At 34.0% G+C, this 16158-nt stretch overlaps 1 protein-coding gene across 1 annotated transcript in view; it reads right to left on the reverse strand.

Moving 5' to 3' along the window:
• LOC129218975 (transcription factor E2F2-like) overlaps positions 1 to 16158 on the reverse strand; it is a 64796-nt gene that overhangs the window by 11894 nt on the left and 36744 nt on the right. Inside the window, exon 5 of the mRNA XM_054853293.1 lies at positions 7388 to 7534. Within this exon, the coding sequence (XP_054709268.1) occupies positions 7388 to 7534 (147 nt within the window). The remainder of the gene's footprint in view (positions 1 to 7387; positions 7535 to 16158) is intronic.

Below are 16158 nucleotides of genomic sequence, written 5' to 3' on the forward strand. Positions count from 1 at the left end.
AATGTACGGAGGCTGTATATTCATTACAAGAAACTATTTACAGGTTACATTACTGCAATAATTTAAGATGAAAGATAATTAAATAAACGCCAAATTTAGCTAGATTACGACAAATTAATCACAAAAATAATTACTATTTACAGAATTTGTAACAATAGGTTTCATAAATGTACTATCATCCTTTTTGCACCACTGACTGCGCACGTTCCCACTCTGCACTAGTCTAACCATCACTTCGTATGAGTAACCACTCCTATTTTTTTGTTTATTTTTTTAATCCTAAATATGAAAGGTGATGAAATATTGTGGCACCTAGGTACTGTTTCATCTAAAGTTTGTGAATATGGAAAGAAAAAGAAAAAGTTAGAGACAATTTAAGAAAAGTCAAAAGATTCTTGATACGCTTGAAAAACTAAAAAGGGGATTGAAGGTAGCATGAAAATAGACCCTATTGGAAATGGTCCCTTCAACTTTTAGTCTCTGTAGGAATTTTTGTTCAGTATTCAGAGTTAGTAGTACTATTTGAACATGTTTTGTTTAATAATCACTGGACTTGATGTACATCATGAACATGCATCAGGCTTTAATAACCACTGGACTTGATATACATCATGAACATGCATCAGGCTTAAACAGACTTATGATTGCATGAAAAATGCTGAGAAAAGGGGAAAATAAAAAGACAATGAATTTTTAGCATGTTTCTGCTCAGGAACCAAGAGGCTTAAAATCATGAAAATTCAGAATCTTACATCATTCTTTTACAATGTTTTTAAGTTAAAAAACTTACAAATGTGTTCTTTTTTTTTAATAGAAAGAATTGTTAATAGGCTCTCGTAAAACCAGATTTTTGCCTGCTACACAGTACCCACAATGCCGTTCAATACCCGCCGTGACGTCAGGTGAATAGGGTCTATGAGGTATGAGTGAATCTTCTATACGTACAGTTAAAAGTCAAGAAAAGGTAATCTGTTAAAGGTCAGAACTTAGTATGAAGCTTGCACAGTAGTATCTAAACAAAATGCAAACAGTATGAAATTGGAAGCTTCTCTTTTATTGTGGATTATAGAGACCCTGAACGAGGGGTATTACTGTATATGGAAACATTATAAAAGTAAGGACAAAGCAACTACATTAAAAAATATATTAGACAAACGATCTGATTGTGCAGCATAAATCAATCTTCTATTTCTTAGTTTTAAATATAACTATTGTATGCACTATATGGTACTATTATAGTGCAGTGCTCTATTATTACTGCTGAAATTTTTGAAGCAAAACAATACATATTTTGTAACATTCAGAGCAAAATACATGATGTGCAAATAATCTTTTGCCCTGGACTATTGTTTTAAGCTGAATTTAATGGTAGAACTGAATTCTCGAAATACATTTTGCATGTTTTTTAAATATTTGTTAAAAACATGGTAAATGATTAACATTTTAAAAAGAGGTATATCATTCAGTCACCATGCTTTTTACCCTCGCGTAGTCACATCTCTAATTAGGTTAGTGCTCTTGCGTTTTGGTCTTATCCCTGCCCTAGCGATCCGTGAGATAAAAAAGAATTTTAAATGATTTCTTTTAGTGTTTGCTTCAGCTAATAGAATAGACACCCTTTAATATGCAAAAGTATGCAATGAAGAAAAATATTTACAGTGTACGCTGAAAAAAAGTAACTGTTGGAGACCTGACTAGGTTGTCACGCTATTGGTCTAAACAACTGGTATCAAACTTGCCAATTCTTCAAAACTAGCATCAGTAAAACTTTTTGCGAAGCATTTAATAAAAACAAGACTAATTAAATGACGTAATATAACATTAGATTATGCATGTGTAAATATAAAATTATGTACTATTATAAAATTTCTTATGTAATTGCTTTATTTAAATAAAGCTAATTACTGAAATTTTAATATTAATTTGAATTTTAGTTTATAGCAAATATACAAAAACTAAATATGAAAATGAATATTCATATAATTTTGCCAAAAGTAATTTTTTAGAAGTGTATAATAACAGCCTAAAACAGCTTCCCTTCCTTGAAAAGATATTTACGTTTTCAACCTCTCAAAAGTCAAGTTTGGAGTAAAAAAATTTTAGAATCTCAAGTCCAATCAATAATGCATCAAATATTGAAACCACATATCAATTTAATGTATTGTGCAAACTTCTATGAAACAAATGCTGATGTTAGATGATGCTTCAAATTTAAAATAAAAACTATTTGTAACGTATACTACTATTTACATTTTGAAAGATAAAAAGATGCATTTATATCTGAAAAATATTTTCATAATGAGCAACTTCAACATGTGAAGAAAATGCAGCTAAATTTAATAAAGCAGCCGTGGCTTTTTTTTTTTTTTTTTTTTTGAATTCATTAAAAAAACCCTCCAGTCCCATGGGGATCTACACCGCGGTGAGAAATCATTAAGCCACTCACACAAATCTTGCAATGCACATATTTCCCCCCTTTCTTATCAGTTTCTAAACGCAGAAATTCAACAGTATATGACTTCTTGTACATTTGAAAATAACTTATCTTTGCATTTTCCGACTCCATTAGTACAACGTGATACAAAATTTACAAACACACGTCATGTTTCAGAACTCGTTCCGTGCCACCTCGTTCTTTACCCACGGATTGAAAAAAGCCCTGGAGTCGACCAATGAGCTTACAGAAACAAAGCTGAGAGGGAGTGGTTTGGGTTACCAGATCTTTCCAGAGGGCAAGCGGATTGGAACAAAGCTTCCTTCTGCCGCTAGCTCGGAGGAAAATATTACCTTTCGGGCGATTTTGACACAATCTGGCAACACCGCAGCCACATAAATGCTCTGAAGAAAAGACAAGGCAAAATGGCTAGTTGCAATCAGGAGGTAGCTTGGGGAAAAGGAACACTTTATTTGGTTACTTTTCAAGCGAATCAATGTTTTTACTTTTTGGAGGATTTTTTTGATCAAAGTTATGATTTGATTGAAAAAGTTTCAAAGCGAACCGTAGTTAAAAATCGTAAAAATCGAAGGTCTATCCATAAGCTTGTAAAGTTTAAGTGACATCCGTAAATTTTATGGTTAATCCGAAAAGTTGGCAAGTCTGAAGACATACATTTCTAAAAACTATGCAAACTTAAAATACAGAAAGAAATTCACAGACTTCTGTGTGAGGGTAGAGCAGTTACTCAAGGTCAACTACACAGATGGGCCCTATTATCAATATAAGGGGTGGTGGGATAGAGCGAAATATATGACAACTGGCAGGGAATAGACCAATAACTGACTACTTAAGGGTTCTTTTTTTTTAATTATCCAAAATTTATTTTCAGCATTTAATCATACCATTAAATTTGGCATAAAAAATAAAGTATTCCACGGGGAACATGGATGCAAGTTTGGTGATGTGTTCAAGACGGAAAATATTTTCAGCCCCCCCCCCCCCCCCCGCCCGCATGCGGGCTTAAAGAAAAATTTGTATGTATAAATGTTGCAGATCTTAACAATGCCAGTTTTGGAATCTGTTTGATTTAAATTTTAAGCCTTAAAATTGTAATATTTAAGTGTTTTGACATCATAATTCTAAAAAATGTAAAATCCGGCAATAAAGGGGGAGGGGGTCTGGGGGCTCTCCCCCAGAAATTTTTTCAAATTGAAGTCCAAAAAACGCTGTGGTAGGCCATTTTGGTAAAGTTCAGGGAAAGGAGGGGGTTCAGGGACTCTTACATCAATTATTTCAAACTGATAGTCCAAAAATCACAATATTGGGCAACCTTCAAAAAAGATTAAAGAAAGAGGGGGGGGGGGAGACGCTATGCGCTTTCCCGAAATCGAAGATTTAGAAACGAAATTGTAATTTAAATTTCATAACGTTTATACTCTTTTTGAATGCACTATTGAAGGGATGGAGTTCAGCAACCCTCCTTCGGCAATATTTCGAAATTGAAGTTTCAAAATTGCAATTTTAGACGATGTTGGATAATGTAAGGGATAAAAACGTCTGCAGCACCCCACCATTAGTTTTTTGCCGATCCTAAACATTTTTGTTGTAACAATAAAATCGCTTAGGACATAAGATTTTCACTTTTGCATCATAAATCAGTTCTGATTCGAAAGTCTACCCAAGGTAGTGCCAACGAACTAGAAAAGAAGGAAAGGTGGGGGAAAGGTAAGACCGACTAATGATTATGAACTGTCATCATTCCCCACAGTCTTCATTTGAAAAAGAATTCTTTTATAGGATAACAGGTGGTGAAATTAGCAATAAAAAATCGCTTCAGTGAAGTAGATGTATTTTTTAAACAAGGCACCCTTTCCAACATTCATTAATTAAAAAAAGAAATAGGGGAACTGAATCCTAACTCCAGGCAGGGTTCCCGAATCACATCCCTCTTAAGGCACTCAAATATAGCCTAAAGTGGTGCTTTAAATATTTCAGCATCAAAGAAATTTCGGAAGAGAACTCCCGAACCCCTTCCTCTGAGTTCACCACAAATGTCCTAAATTTCAATTTTTAAGGTTTCAGTTTCTAAATTGTTTTGTAGGAATAGTACCCCTCTTACCTATAAACATGATTTATGACCGCCTAAAAATTTTAATACTTTAATTTTGGAAACTTTTTGAAAAAATCTTCCTACACCCTTCCCCCTTAAGTCATCCAAAGATAGCCCAAACCAAAGCTCTTAAAATTTCAGAAACTAAAATATTTTGGGCTGGGGGTGCAGAATAACCCCCCCCTCTCATTGTGTTTACTAAACGCAGTGTAAGTTTTTGTTTAAGATTAATTTTTCTATTGAGAGAGCAACTCCCTTCCACACATCGACAAAGACAACCCAAAGTTTTAAGACTTCAATTTCGAAAATGTTTCGAGAAAGACCCCTGAATTCTCTAACTCTTAACTCACTCAAAAATAGCCAAAATAGCATTTCAATACTCCCCCCCCCAGGAGAGAGACCCCCCCCCCCCGAACTCTTTCCTCCAAGTTCACTAAATTTAACTTAAATTTGCGGTTTCCCCTTTTCATCACCGAAGATTTTAGAATTTAAGTTCTAAATCGTATTGAGAGAAAGCCTTCGAATTCCCTCTTCTTAAGTCTTCCAAAGATTACCTAAAGCCGAGTTCTGAATACTTCAGCTTTGAATATTTTTTGGGAAAGGAGAACCCCGAACCCCAAGACGGTCCAAAGTTGCGCTTTTAAGACTCTAGTTTCGGAATTTCGCCTAAAGAGAGGCCTCCCTCTTGACATTGCCAAAGACAGCCTAAAAGATTTAAGACTTCAATTACAAACTTTTCGGGAGAGGGTCGCAAATGCCTTTTAACTTAAGTCATTTAAGTATAGCCTCAAATAGTTTTTAATACATCAGCTACAAAACATTTCCATGTTAAAACACCAAAACCATCTCTCATAAATTCACCAAAGATTGCCTAAATTAGTGTTTTTAAAACTCCAATCTTCGATTCTTTTTTAAAACCCACTTTTACATCATCAGAGACAGCTTAAAACTTTTTGACTTTTAAATTTTTAAGAGTTTGCAGTGGAGAAATATCGAACCACTCCTAGCTTCAAAAATATTTTCAATTCAGTTTTTCGATATTTTATACTGTAACCCGTGAGTACCCCCCCCCCCCCTTAGATTGTCCAAGATATCAACATTTTAAGACCTCAGTATCGTGGGTTAATTTGCGGACAGATTACCCTCTTTGCAAGAGCAGCGTTTTTCGCAAACTCGTGCTGCCGTTATTTTTCTCCTTTCCTTTCTCTCTCCCCCCTTCCTCCACCCGTATTTCCATTCTAGCGAGTGTTCGATTCAATGACATTAGAATTTAGTGTTTCCTCAAGTCTTTGTCAAAAATACAGGAACGGTTGCCCATCGGTGTTTCCAACCAGCTTAAAATCCCCCCCCCCCTGAATTTTTCCAAAATTTCCATTTTCATTAAAATCTCCAAAATCCTTGATAGTTTCCGTTTTACCTGGTATGTGGACGCCCTTTGATGTGGCGAAAATATTTCATCTTGTCAGCAATCACTCTCAATCGGTGATGGATCTCAACTCTTAAGACCTTTTAAGAGCGTACATAATTTTCATTTATGCGTGTAAAGTTTGCAAAAAAAAAACCGTAAATGAAAAAAACGAATGGATGATCGAAAATAGCATCAGAAAAGGCTAAATTTTCAATTAGAGCCGATTGCTTCGAAAAATCAGGGAGAATAGCGAGCAACTCCTTGGTCAATGCAGTGAGTTGGAAATAACAGAGCTACACCTAAAAAAAAGTCAAACGGCGCGAGTCGAAAAGCCACTCCTCCAAAAGCACGTTGCAAACAAAACGAGCTCATGGCAGAAAACTGAGAGAATGTCGATGTAAATTTGTGGTTATGGAACGGTCCAGTAGTATTAAAGCATATTTTTCAAACACTTAATTTTTCTTTTTTCATTAAAAACTAAAAGAAAGTCATCGAATTTCTTTCCATCCCGACCTCCGTCTCGGAAATTTTGTCAAGACGGAAATCCGTCCTGAGACGGAAGGTCTTGCACCCATGACGGGGAAACATTGTTTTTGCAATGCATATTTTGCATTGAATATTACAAAATGCATATTGTTTTGCTTCAAAAATGTCAGTTAGTTACCCGTGGAATTAACCAACAACATACTGTATATATAATACTGTTTAATCTTTCCCATTGATCGTCGATTTTGTGCATGGTAACAGATTTTGTTAAATAATGCAGCTTTTTAAAAAATATACAGTAAAATTCAGCTCTTTACATAACAGATGGTAATATATAGTTAAAAAATGATCTATTACAGTGTTTAAAAATGTTTGAAATTATTGGTTATGTTCACAAAAATTTGTACGCACACTCTTTTCCACAACGCGAAATTTCGACTTACACGAGTGATCTTGGGACGCATCAGTCGCGTAGGTCGAGACTCGACTGAAAAATGGTGTGACCTTACATTTAAGCACCTTTTTATAGGGTGAGAAGAAAAAGACAAATGAAAAAAATAAACGCTTAAAAACAAAGCAATGTTGCTTTACAATGAAAAAGTGAAATATCTAAAAAAAAACAATTTTAAAATACAAAAAATAACTTGTTTTATAAGGACACTAAGGAAGTGCACATTATTACAATTATTAGTGTCCAGTGTGTCATATAAAATTATAAGCTTTAAATTTAGTTGGATGTTATTTGATTTATTTGCTAGTCAAAAGAAGTGGGTTTGAAGTTCAGCTGGAGGATAAATTCTACTTCATTGAACTTAGCTAGACAAAATTAGTATGCTTGTTCATTAGTATGCTTGACATTTTAATAAAAAAAACAAGCTTTAATAATTACGAAGTCACAAAACTGATGAACCAAGAGCAGATTGACAGTAAAATTATAAAAGGATATCTGTGATCTGTTTCTTTGATGGCTTCAATTTCATTCGTCATGTGATAAATTAACTCATCTAATTTGTTTTCTTTTGATTCAAGTATATCAATATCTCTTTCTAAGTCAAATTTCAAAACACTGGCACAAGGAGAAGATGCTCGACCCCTATAATTAATAAAAATCAAAGTTATGGGATGATATAAGTATAAAATAAAAGAACAGGTTGAGTTTAAATGCAGCAAAGCTGGAATGAGCCAAGAGAATGAGAACATTATGGGTGATAGATTTCAGGGTAGGATTGACTCTGAAAAGTATACTGCCATGTGAAGGTAAACAGCAGTATCTATAAAAAAGTTTTTGAGATAGTTGAAGAAATGCATTTTTGAAATCCCACAAACATCAATAAAATATTGAAATTTTACTTTAGGTGATTCTATATGTTTGTATCGAAATATTTTTAGGTAACCTGTTTGATTTTGCAATCAAAGTTTTGATTGAAACAGATACTGCTATTTACCTGCTTTTTGCAGCAGTAATTTTCATACACTTTTGACTGGCAATTAGCAGTAACTGCACAATATACTATTGAATGACAAATAATTACAGATTCTACATAATACGGAGTAGATACGTTATTACGAAGTATATTTATTGAAAAGTGAATAAAATATTTCATTTTAAAAAGTAAATAAATATTGTGCATACACTTGACATAAATTTAATATAAATTAGCTGTAATTTCAAAATTAAATGAAAATTTTATTTTTTTACACAAAAGTAAATAAATGCTGTTATATATATATATATATATATATATATATATATTCATATATATATACATACATATATACATACATATCAGGGTTTGAAATAAAGCGCGGAATTGCACGAAACGCGCACAAAATCGGTAAATCTTGCACAATTTAAAAGTCCGTGTGGGATTTTCCCCCGTAAATTCTTAAACTCTATAACGAACCCCTGACCGGGAAAGCGGAGAAGATTAAAAAAATTTCAAAATCCATTTTTATTTTGGAATGATGGGAAAAATTTAATAAAACGTCCATCAATTCAAAGCAATACAAGTTACATCGACGAATTCTGATTTGCCGGCATCAACGAATTCCGATCTGCCGCCATCAACCGATTCAGATCCGTCGACATCAACCGATTCAGATCCGCAGACGTTAACCAATTCCGATCCGCCGACATCAACCGATTCCGATCCGCAGACGTTAACTGATTCCGATCCGCCGGTCGAAATGCGATCCGAAAGCTGCTGGAAACGACAGTCCATTTTCAATAGGTATATAGGCAATTTTTTACTTTAACTTTTTGATCGTCAGAAAAAAGTCTTTGAGCAGTAGAAATATTACTCTAATCAATGGGGACCGAACCCCATTCGGATAATTAGATCCAGAAAATGGTCCATTTAAAAAAATAATTGAGTGTATGTGTATGTTACTTAGTTGTAAAATATTTTATTAAAAAAGAAATATTAAAATAAAATTGCAAAATTAATGAATAATTATTTGAAAATGGGGTTGAAAAAACACTAAAAAATTATAATTTAAAAATGAATAAATAGAAAATGAAATAAAAATGATTTATTAAAAAATTCTAAACAAATTTTCAGAACTTATAAAAATTCACCCTCAAACTCAAAAAATCCCCCCTGGAATCTGAAGTAAAGGGGGACATCCCCCCCCCTAGAAATTGACCCTATTTCAAACCCTGCATGCATATATATATATATATATATATATATATATATATATATATATATATATATATACTATACATACATATATATATATATATATATATGTTATTATTAAAAAAAGATATAACTTAAATATGTATCAAAGGAAATGACCTACATCCACTTGATATTTGAGTAGAGGATGGATTGGATGAGCGCTCTTGCTCAGATTCCTCCGAAAACGAATAGTCGACAAGGCATATGTTTTGATTACTTACAGCATTATCGAAAACTCTTATGTTCCTGTGTTGTTCCTTGGCAACTGGAAGATTCTTTAAGCATTTTTAAAAATCATGACAAATTGCTTAAGGTTCCGCACTTTGCAATAAAGCAATAGATCTCGATAAAAATTTAGGCAAAAGAAATTCTTCGTGTGTTAACACCAATAGGAAAAATCAAAGAACATTTTTTAAAAAAATGTCTGAGGCCTGTGAAATTACAAAATGTTTTCTTCGACTTTATTTGAAATAAAGTATGGTTATGTTTTCTGAATAATAGTTTTAAGCGCTAAGGACGCCCAAAGTTAAATTCTTGAAAGGCGGTAATTCCCTATTTTGTCGAATGATAAAATACGACCTGGCACGCATATCTACATCTAATGAAAAGCGAATAGGAATAATTTTAAAAATGCAATATTGTCTATAAATTTCCCGAGTAAAGGAAATTTTTGAGAGGTAACACAATGACCTTCAATCGGGGCATTATTGCTTGCCCTTAGTTGAGCTATGAAAAAAACGCGAAAACAGTTTTGTGTCTTGGTACAAGTTTTTTCAGCGATTTATTTATGTTCCATTCTTCTGAAAATGGTTATGGGTAGGTAAAGAGCAGTAAATACATACTGCTGATTACCTGCACAATGTAGTGATAGTATCAGTTATGCTACTAATCACCACTGAAAAAGAAAAAATTTTTCTAGCGGCAACCAAATCAACATATTTGCACCTTAAAACTGAAGTAATATAGATTTCAAAAAAGCAAAAAAAAGGGTTAAAAGGGAAAAATTTGTAGTTACTGCCGTTTACCCTCCCACGGCAGAATGGTTATGGGCAAAAAATTTCAAAGATGCAAAAAAAATGAAAATAAAAAAACATGCAGTTACTGCCATTTGCCAGCCCACAGAAAAAAGTTTCAGTTCTGCCAAGAGCAGGTAAAGAGCAGTAAGTGCATTCTGCAGATTACCTGCAAAATGCAGCAATAAAAGCAGTTACTGCCGTTAGCCTGCTCACGGGAGAAAGATTCCGATCTACTGTGGACAGGTAAAGAGCAGTAAGTACATACTGCCAACTTCCTGCACAATGTTGCGTTAAAAGCAGTTACTGCTAACAGGGGTCTGTCCAGGATTTTTCACAGGGTCCGTTTTTTGTGAAAAATCAAATAATTTTGTGAAAAATGAATTAATTTTGTGAAAAATCAAAAAATTTCGCAAAAAAAAAAAATTTTTTTTGTTAAAACGAAATTTTAGAATTTAGAGATGGCACAAAGTGCATCAATTAAACTTAAAGTTGAGTGTTTTCTTCTTCTATGACGAAAAAATCATTCTGGATTTTTTTTCTGATATTTGGCGGGGGGGGGGGGAGGCATCGCTCTTTAAAGTATCAATATTTATCTACCATTCTGCATTATGTTAAATTATACTAGATATATTTCTGTACGTACAGTATTTAAAATAATTGTAACAAAAATATAAATAAATAAAACAAAATTCAGAATAGGGTTCAGCATTCAACTTTTTGACCCAAGAAACTCTTAAAAACAGGGCCGATCCTAGGGTGTCGGCCGCCCTTGTGCAAAGACCTAATGTGCCGCCCCTCAAGAGTAATTTGCATATTTTGACTCATCTTTAACATCCATATAAATCTTTCTTCAAATTTCTATACCAAGTTCTAATTAAAAAAAAAAGAACGGAAGAATGATGAACTTATAAAAAGGAAGAAATGTTTTATAATAAGAAACTCCTTAGGTACAATTTATATCTTTGAAGAAATTAATAGATACCAAAATTTACTAATCTTAAAAACGCATTTTATAGTCTGTCTTCGGTGACATCAGAGGAAAGACGGCAGGGGGGGGATCAGGGAAGGGGGGGGGATTACTCCGAGAAAATTATCGAAATTGGCGCATGAAAAATAGTTTTAGTTAATCTTTGGTTGTGTTCGGTTGCAAGGACAAAAGAGTCCGGTATACTCAAGGTGCATGGAGAAATTTTCGAAATTGACGTCAAATATCGCAATTTTGGAAACTTTTTCGAGACTTCGGGAGATAGTAATGTTGATGTTCTTTCCTAAAATTCTTTCCAAATTGAAATCAGTCGGAAGCCTTTTTTTGTGACCGTAGCGTTGGAATTATCGACGCTCTTTCCGAAAATTTTCCAAAACTGAAGTTTTAAGCACGCAATTTTGGGTTACCTTTGTTGACGTTGCTAGAGGGAGGGAGATTCAATCGTCTAAGGTTTTCGAAATTGAAGTTCAAAACGCAAATTTATGCTGTTTTGGTGATGGTAGGGGATCTGGCGGCTTTCCTCCGGTAATTTCTCGGCACTATTGCTTCAAAAACCCATTTTTGGCTATGTTTGAAAACGATAGGGGAAACGTGAAAATATTCCGAACCGAAATATTTTTCAGAACTAAAATACATTATAGGCTATTTTTTAGAAGAAAGGGTTTTGAGACCATAAACGGATGTTTCTAAAAGCGCAATTTCATACTATTTTTGGTGACGTTAACGATACTGGGAAGCATCGGCGGATCTTACGGATATTTTTCGATATTAATACCTGAAAAATACAACTAGTATACACCCTTTTGTCCACCTTACCTCGACGATTGATGGGTATGTACTAGCGCGGCGAAAAGTTAAATAAGCCAAGCAGTTCTCCTCCGGAATTTTTTAAAAAATTGAAGTCCCAAAAACGTATTTTAGGCATTGTTTGATAACGATGGGACTAAGAGCGGGCGGGGGTTCAGTGTGCCCTCACGAACTGTTTTTAGAAACTGAAGTCAATTTCAGGCTAGTTTAGGCAGGAAGGGTTCTGTGGCTCCACGGAACCGTCTAAAAACGAAATTTGGAGGTATAGTTGGAGAAAATTAGTTTGGAAATTAGTTCGGAAAAAATAGTTTGGAGAAAAGCGGGATCCGGGGTCCTTCCCCGAAAGTTCTTGAAACTAATGTCTGAAAAACGCAATTTTAGTTTGTTTTTCAATAAATTAAGTGAGAGGGGGTGGGATTAGAGGCTTCTCTAAAGACGCTAACTGAGACTGTCTTTGCTAGTAATAGCAAAAAGTCCATCGCAAAAATTTCGAAAAAGAAATCCGAAAAATGTCATTAAGCAATTTTTGATGAAATTAGGAAAGGCTATCCTCTAAAAACACATTTTAGATTTCGGAGCCAACATTTTTAGGCTATGTTTGATTAAGTTAAGATGGAAGGGGTAAATCAGAGACTTCATTGGGTGCTTATGGTCGGTGGTTCAACCAGTGAAATGTTCCGAAATTATAGTCTTAGAAACGCAATTTTAAACTTTCTTTAGTCTCGTCAAGGAGGTCATGGCATCATTATGGATCTTCGTTTAAACTTACTACCCGGGGCAAGAGCCCTGTCCTCCTACCTGATCTGAAACCGGGCAGTTCATTCGGGATTTTAATTAGAAAAAATTGCCGTAAAGGGGGAAAATTACAAAATTTTAGTTTGTCATTCATATATATGTTTGACTCTCAAATGAGTGGCAATTTTTTACTTTCTTCCCACGCATCCACGATTATTGAACACAGATTTTGTTGTTTGAAATGCTTATGAAGAGAGTATCTAATCAGTATAGCTTTTTTTTTATATAAATAAAAAATGTCTTCATTGTTTAGGTCTATAAACGCTTGGGAGGTAAACATTAGTGGCCGCCCTCGGTGCTCCTTTTAGAAGGCACCCTTTCATGCTTCAGGAGGGGGCCATTTTCCTCATTTTCCCTCCCCTGTATCCATGCCTGATTACCGGTTCTGTCACAAATTTTGCAACCAAATGAAGCATGTGTGCAAAGAGTAAATATTAATGGACAATGAACTAACACATTGGTCCCAAACATTCTATTTTTCTTAAACTATGCTATATGCTGTCGGGAAATCGACACTTAATTTGATAATTGAACATTTAAAATTTAGCAGATTTATTCGACTTATTATAAGTGATCTTGTGAGAAATTCTTGGGGAATTTTTCTTTATTATAAGAACTACATGATGCAGCCTGCGGCCGCCCCTTGCTTCGGCCGCCCTTGTGCGGTGCACACTCTGCACACCTGCTAGGATCGGCCCTGCTTAAAAAGCACGAAATTTCGTTTCTAACTTATAAATTCCGTGATTTTAACAAAAATAAAAAGATATTTCAATTGTTTACTTCTTAACAAAGCGTAATAATCATCAAAAATTTGAAAAATCGGATTCCCATAGCGGATTCAAAGAGATCGCAATTCTCAAAGTGAAGGCATCAAAAGTATAAAAACGGCTTGTAAAAGAAATATTTTTGATAAAATTATTTTAAAATTGCATTTTAGAGTCCTATGATAACATATCATTAATATCTGTGAACACAGTTGACCAAAAAAAAATAAATAATAATAATAAAATAAAATAAACCTTCTATTCAGCATTTTAATTTTTGACACATAACAGAAAATGGAATTTTGCTTTAAAAACTTGAAATGAGAGTTCTAACAGAAATAAAGAGACTTTTCATTTATTTAAATCCTAATAAAGCGAAGTTATAAGATAAATAAATACCTTTGTGCAGAATAGTAAAGTCAGAACAAACAACGTAAGTACAAATTTGTGCTTCTACTTACGTTGTTTGTTCTGACTTTAAAGCGAAGTTAGCTTGAAAAAAGAACAAAATAGGATTCTCATATCGGATGTTAAAAGATTGCATTTTTCAAAATGTAGACATCTAAAGAAAAAAAAAACGGTACTTAAAAGAGTTTACTTAAAGTTAATCATCCTTGTTAGCATCGAAAAATCAAAACTCATATAACTTTCTCCCAAAATAACAATTAAACATCGCACCGCACCGTAAAAACGCAAATATTGACAAACCGACAAAATGATGAGAATATTTTCTAATCTCATTATAAAGGTTCAACGCGATAAGTGGTGATAGTTTTGAAGTTGGTAACCCTATCTAAAGCGATTATATTTTTTCCTCACCCTTACTATCCCTTTGCAGTTCTAAGTTCATTTCGCAGATATATATTATTATTGTTTATTAAATCATGAGCGGAGAAAAGTGCTTACCAATGCCTTTTCAGAAATGTTTACAACAACACCGCTGCTAATTAGCTGTGATAAAACAAACAACCATTATATTTATTTGGCAGTAGCAATTATTTATCGCTTGCAGGAGAATCGCAAGAGTGCCGATTTTTTCTTTCTTTTTTTTTTTCAAAATTAGCCGATTTTGTATAAGCGGATCCCTCTAATTTGACTTAAAAAAAGGTTCCAAAAATTATCGGTTTATACACAGAAATATGCGTTATTTTGCTTTCAGATTTGCTCTTTCAATAAACAATTTGTAACAGATCCGATCTTGTTTATCAGAATTTCGTGAAGGGTCCGTTTTGTTTGATCGGGATTTTGTGAAAGGTCCGTTTTGTTTGATCGGGATTTTGTGAAAGGTCCGTTTTGGTTGATCGGATTTTTGTGAAGGGTCCGTTAACGGACCCAAATATCCTCTGGCCAGACCCCTGGCTAATTACCACTGATAAAAAAAATGCCTTTTTTCTGTGGCACCCAAATAAACATGCTTGTACCATAAAACTATAGCAATATAGATTTCAAAAATGCAAAAAAATGAAAATCGAAAAATTCGCAGTTACTGCCGTTTACCTGCACACGGCAGTATATGGACAATTGAATTCATCTCTCAAAATCGCATAATGCAACACTAAGGTAACAGGACTGTCATTTCAAATTTTTCCAGAGGGGGAAGTCAACAGCTAAAAAATCAATGTAAATTCTATCGAAAAATAGCAAAACCATGCCCACTTGTATATTGATGCAGTAAAATACAGATTATCAGTGGGATAGGGTAACTAGTAACTGTAGATAGGCAAATTCACAGATAATATGCAATCTAAGTAAAAACAATACATGTGTATGCAACAGCTTAAAAATATCAATAACAATCAGATACATTTAGAACTATAGGTAATAAACAATGACAGTGTATGCAAAAAATGCTAAAAGCTAAAAAAAAGGTCGTTCATTATTGCAAACTGATTTCTTGCAACAGATGAAACTAAGTTACATTAAACACGAGCAAGTGAGGCATGGAAAATTTTTTCAAGACTGGTCCAGATCTGAAAATCAGTAAGTAACGTTGATTTAAAAATTAGTACATAGTGTAGATTTAAAAATCAGTAAGTAGTGTAAATTGAAAAATCAGTAAGCAGTGTAGATCTAAAAATCAGGTTTAACTAGTCAGTTTTAGAAGACCTTGACAGGTTTTATGTCATTGGAAGGGAGGGAAAGAAAGGAGGAAAAACTTCTAAAAATAGATTTTGCACTTGTTGTTATAATGTGTGAATGTATCTACATACAGTAGGGAAGCGGATAATCCAGCTCGCGTATAATCGAGAGTTTACTGTACATTGATTTTAAAAGTCGGAGGGGGGGGCAACTACCCCCTCCTGACCCCTAAATAATGGGCCTGTAAAGTAGATCCATTTTTTATCCACGAAAAAACAACCCCTCACTAACAAATCTTATTCAGTACAATGGAAACAAAATCAAGTAAAATATTAGTTTACTTGTAGTACATTCATCACTAACTTAATGACAGAAAAGTCAGTAATGAATATGATTAATATATGTACTGCAGAAAAACTCAGCCTCATAAAAACATATTACCAATTACTTTGGCTACATATTTAGACTCATGGGAGAGGCATATTCTCCATTTTTCAATCAATCGCAATGGGCCGCTGCTGGCACAGAAAGGCAAATGGCATAAAAAGGTGAACCAGCTGGTCATCATAAGAGGCTAGTTTTAAAAA

This window comes from Uloborus diversus, chromosome 3 (genome assembly GCF_026930045.1).
Source record: "Uloborus diversus isolate 005 chromosome 3, Udiv.v.3.1, whole genome shotgun sequence".
In the NCBI taxonomy this organism is placed as follows: domain Eukaryota; kingdom Metazoa; phylum Arthropoda; class Arachnida; order Araneae; family Uloboridae; genus Uloborus; species Uloborus diversus.